This window comes from Thrips palmi, unplaced genomic scaffold (assembly GCF_012932325.1).
Source record: "Thrips palmi isolate BJ-2018 unplaced genomic scaffold, TpBJ-2018v1 HiC_scaffold_2, whole genome shotgun sequence".
Lineage (NCBI taxonomy): Eukaryota > Metazoa > Arthropoda > Insecta > Thysanoptera > Thripidae > Thrips > Thrips palmi.
In genome coordinates, this window is record NW_023144629.1 from 490,209 (window position 1) to 495,137 (window position 4,929).

At 63.2% G+C, this 4,929-nt stretch overlaps 1 protein-coding gene across 3 annotated transcripts in view; it reads right to left on the minus strand.

The window, feature by feature from the left end:
• Positions 1 to 4,353, minus strand: part of LOC117646879 (transcription factor collier-like) — a 36,222-nt gene extending 31,869 nt beyond the window's left edge. For all 3 annotated transcript variants that reach the window (XM_034388180.1, XM_034388181.1, XM_034388179.1), the window contains exon 1: positions 4,246 to 4,353. In XM_034388180.1, the coding sequence (XP_034244071.1) occupies positions 4,246 to 4,277 (32 nt within the window). In that variant the 5' untranslated portion in view covers positions 4,278 to 4,353. The remainder of the gene's footprint in view (positions 1 to 4,245) is intronic.
• Between the last annotated feature and the right edge of the window lie 576 nt (positions 4,354 to 4,929).

Below are 4,929 nucleotides of genomic sequence, written 5' to 3' on the forward strand. Positions count from 1 at the left end.
CGTTTCCGGTTTATCTCTCCGTGATCTGTCTCTCTCGCACTCACGGGGCGCGCCGCTCAGGTGCGAGAGAGACAGACGCCAGTCGTCCTCCCGGATTGAAACGCGCGGGAAAACAAGTGCGGTAATCAGGGCTCGTCTTGATGATATCACGGCCTGGGTGGCCTGGCGGAGCGGGCGGGGGTCGTCAGGCCGTCGTAAGCGGTGCGGTAGCGAAGGCGGTGCACGTAACGATGCGGAACTAGTTGTTGCAAGGCGGCGGAAACTCTCTCGGCAACTCCGCGCGCACGTGAATCACTTTAGCGGGGGCGGCGGGCACGCTCGCACCGTCTTACCGCAAAGGGAAACTGGCGCCATAGTCACGTGCCAAAAAGAGAAGCGGAAAAAAAAGGGTGTCGCCTGAAACACTTTATTTCTGGAGGCCCCAACAGCAGGCAATCTGCCTGCGCCTCTAAATCTCTCAATACCGCATTACTTTAATATCTTTACGCGGGCAGTATTATTGTTATTATTTTGGCCCGTCTCCCTCCCCTCTAACTGCCGCGAGGCGGGGAGAGAGGCCCGCAGAAATAATCTGAAAGAGCGACGGGAATTTTCCACTGCTCGTTTCCCTTCCTTTTTTCCCTTTTTTCCGGAAAGAAAACAAGTTTTCACGGCGTGCTCTCCGACAGCAGCTTGTTCTTCCTTCCTTCCCCCCCGTTTTTTTCCCTTCGCCACGCCGTGGATTTTTCTCGTCTTTTTGACTCTTTTTTCGCTTCCCCCACCTCCTCCCGCAGGGTGGCAATCTTGGTACTTTGTTTTATTCTTCGTGTCCGGACGGCCGGGCCGTGGCGGCAGGAGATTGAGGGCGGATAAGCGTGCAGAGCAAGCAGCCAAGCCAAGCAGTGGCCTCTAGATCTCGTCCTTCCCCCTTTCGGATCGGCCCTGCCGAGGCCCTGCCCTTCCCTTCCGGGGGCCGAGGGGCCGAAGGCAAGCCGAGCCCGGCCGAGGGGTTCCGAAGGGCCTCCCAGGGCTGCTAATGACCGCCTGGAGTCCTCCAGCACCTCAGCGACAGGGGTGTGCACCTGGCCGACGGATGGCCACGCCTGGAAGGGCGTCTGGAAGGGCGCCTGCAAGGGTGCGTGGAAGGGTGCCTGGAAGGGTGCCTGGAGGGTGCCCGGAAAGGCGCCTGGAAGGCGCCTGGAAGGGCGTCTGGAAGGCCGCCTGGAAGAGTACCTGGAAGGCCGCCTGGAAGGGTGCCTGTAGCTACAGTTAGAGGAACTGCTAGGGGGGCACTGGACGGAGAGCAGCTTGAGAGAGCGTGGAGGGCTTGCACTGGAAGCGTTTAAAGAGTTCCTGTAGAGTCTTTAAAGAGCTCTTGCTGACAAGAGAAGTGTCTGGAGAGTGCCTGAAGAGTGCCTGGAGGTTATTCTGGAGGCCTGGAGGGCGTCCTGGATAACCGGAGCGCCATCACTGCAGCCAGGAACCCTGACCGGGCTTTACGATCGGGCTACATGATGCCCGTCCGGCCACGACATCCACTCTGACGGGGCGGGGCGGGGCGGGGCGGGGCGGGGCCGGGGCGGGGCGGGGCGGGGCGGGGGGGGGTGCGAGGCAAGCGACCATGAGGGTCACGCGCGCGTGGATATGGTGGATAGCAAAGGGATGAAGGAGCAACCCAAGGTGCGGGACAGAGAGAGAGAAAGAGAGAGCGGGGCCGAGGGATGGAATTTGTAGAGCCGTCAGCACTGGGAAATAAACTAGGGCGCACCAGGGCCGGGCCGGGGGAGGGGAGGAGGAGGAAGTGATGGATAAGGCAGGGGGCTGGGGGTGGATTAGGCTGCGAGTGTGATCGTGTTATTGAGTCGGCCCAGAGAAATCAAGTTGGACGTGACCTTTTCACGGAGGCCGACGAGAGAGAGAGAGAGAGAGAGAGAGAGAGAGAGAGAGAGAGAGAGAGAGGGGTGTGACAGCGACGCAGTGCTTGAACCCGGCAGTGAAAACGCGAACGACGAGCTCCCGCAAACAGATGCGTGAGCAGCCCCAGCAGCCCCGGCCGCCCCAGCCCCACAGCGTAGGCCCGCCACGACCCGCCGCCACCGCCCTCTTCGACACACGGCCTAACTTCCAATTCGAGCCCCACAATGCCGTCGTCCTGCCTCGTCCTCCGCACCCTATTCTTGAAAGCGATGCCTTGTAGAAATGCACCGCCGCCAAAAGCACTACCACACCTACACACAAGACACAGACGCGCACACTACACTCACTCGCACACACACACTCACACACACACACACACACACACGCACGCACACAGGCGCGTACGCGACTCGCGAAACGCGCGACAAGGAGGACTCGCGGCCTGAGAGCGAGTAAATGCATTTCCAGTCATCCTATTTTTATTTTCCCGTCCTCTCGCACCCTCCCCTCCCCCTCCCCCGCCCTGCGCAGCGCCACTCTTTTTTTTCACGTTGCCCATCGAATGCAATTTGAGGACACGGAGAGTATACACCGCCATACGGCGCCGCACTGCGAGCCGCACGGCCGCGCAGCCCGATGGTATCAGTTTATGGATTACTGCTGGTGTGATTATGCTGCGAGGCGGGCAAGCACGGAAGGTTTACGTAACCCCTCGGCGGCCGGATTGGCCGCGAACGTACGGACGGACAGACAGACAGACAGACAGACAGACAGACAGACAGACAGACAGACAGACAGACAGACAGACAGACAGACAGACAGACAGACAGATCGACAGACAGCACTCACTTTGACCACAAGAACGAGCTCGCAAAGACAAACACACCCGGATACCCCAAAGGATACATACCCCCTTCAACACGTCTCATCACGAAACGCTATGATGACGATGCGGCAATCTGCCATGTGTTCGCGGGTGTGCGTGACCGAGATCGTGTGTGTGTGTGTGTGTGTGTGTGTGTGTGTGTGTGTGTGTGTGTGTGTGTGTGACGTCGGGGCGGGGACCAGTAATGAGCTATCGCGTGGTGTCTCGCTCCGCGTACGAATCAAGACTGACACACATGTGCACACACACGGACGCACGCACACGCACACACACACACACACACGCACACACACACACATACATACACGCGAGGGCTGCCTGTATCCTGGAGAAGTCAGCGCGTCTCGGCTCCGCGGCCCTTTTGCTTTGGCCCTGCCTAAAACGGCGGCGCCGTGTCGCTGTCTTTAGGTCAGGGTGATCCTTGGCAACGGGAAAGCTGCCTCCAAGGGCCCTGCTGGGCGAACGCGAACGCGGTGCTCCTCCCCGCGGCCATCAAGTAGCCCTCCGCGCCGGCCGCCGCCCTCCCCCGTCCCCGGGGACCTGGGTGTCCTGGGCGCCCTGGTCGTCCTGGGGCTGACCGTCGCGTGCGTGCGTAAGGGGTGCCTCCAGTGCCTCCACATGCCGATCGCGGCGCCGCGGTCGACGGCCACGTCGCCGACGTCATGTCCGCCAAGGGGTGCCTCCACTACGTCCACATGCCGATCGCGGTGCCGCGGTCGACGGCCACGTCGCCGACGTCATGTCCGCCAAGGGGTGCCAGCTCCACCGCCTCCACATGCCGATCGCGGCGCCGCGGTCGACGGCCACGTCGCTGACGTCATGTCCGCCAATCTGCGGCCACCCTTTGTCCGCGGGGCTGCTGTCCGGGGAAAGGCCTTGTTCCTCGGGCCGTTTTATCCCGCTCGATTGTGTGCCCGTTCGAAATGAGGCGCGGAGGCTGTCTCGACGGGGCGCCCCGGCACGCCGCCGACCGGCCGAGGAGAGCTAAATGCCGCGCCCCGCGGGGGGCTCTGTCTCTCTCGCACCCCACGGGACGCCCCAAGGGTGCGGCAGAGACGGAGCGACGCAGCCAACGAGGCGCCCCGCGCCAGGCTGGATTGGCTGCTGTGTGTCGCCGCGCGCAGACAAAAGGCTTCTGCTTTTGCGGTACGGTATTTGAACCGCTGAACGTCTGTGGTGATGGAGCAGCCGGAGCTGAAGAAGCAAACTTCTGGCAGGAACTGAACAACGCTGATCGAAGATACCCGAACCAAAAATAAGATTTTTCCAGCATTGAACTGTGATTTCTGAGAAACGATCGACGGACGGAGACACCTCACCATCTGACACGGCATCCGAGACAAGTGGCAACATGTGGAATGACAGTAGAAAGGACACAGTAGAAATCCGGTGACCGGGTTCGCGAACCCGGGATCTTCAGTCCCGCTGACACGTGCGCTGGCCCCTCAGCCGTGGGTACTGACCTGCCGTGGTCCACGGGCGCGGGCTGGTGCATCCAGGCGCGGAGCTGCGAGCTGGTGAGGGGCTCCTCCTTGAGGGCGCGGTGGTGGTGCGGGTGCGGGTGCGGGTGCGCGTCCAGGCCGAACATGAGTCCCTGCGACGCGGCACCCGGGTACAGCTTCCTGCCCCAGACGGGCTCCAGTTCCATGCCGGGCCACGGGGTGGCCGTGGCGAACGACTCGTCCGACCGCATGGCGGCCGATGGCGGCGGCCTGGCCGAGCCTGGCCGAGCCTGGCGACGGCGAAGCCCGAGGTCCGAGAAGCACTCACAATCACACAGTCACTCGCGAGGCGCACAACAAGTGCAGCAGCACCCTGGCCGCCTTGGACGCCTTGGCCGCCCTGCGGACAGGTCTCCGGGGAGCGCCTGCTTGGGGGACTGGGGGGGCTGCGCGGCGCGGCGCGGCGGCGGCGAGGCTCTGGGACGACCGGGCCGGGACTACGGGGCTGCGCGAGGGGCTGCGGGACCGCCAGGGCGGCGCACTGGTGCACTGTCGCTGGGGAAGGCCGAACGGTCTCTGAGAGGCCAGGCGGCCGCGCTACCCCCGTGCCTCTGGGACGGCGATGGCTCCACAGCGGCCGCGGGGGGTGGGGGTGCGGCGAGGAGCGGGGCGGCGGGGCGGCGCGGGAGGGTGGGGGCGGTCGGA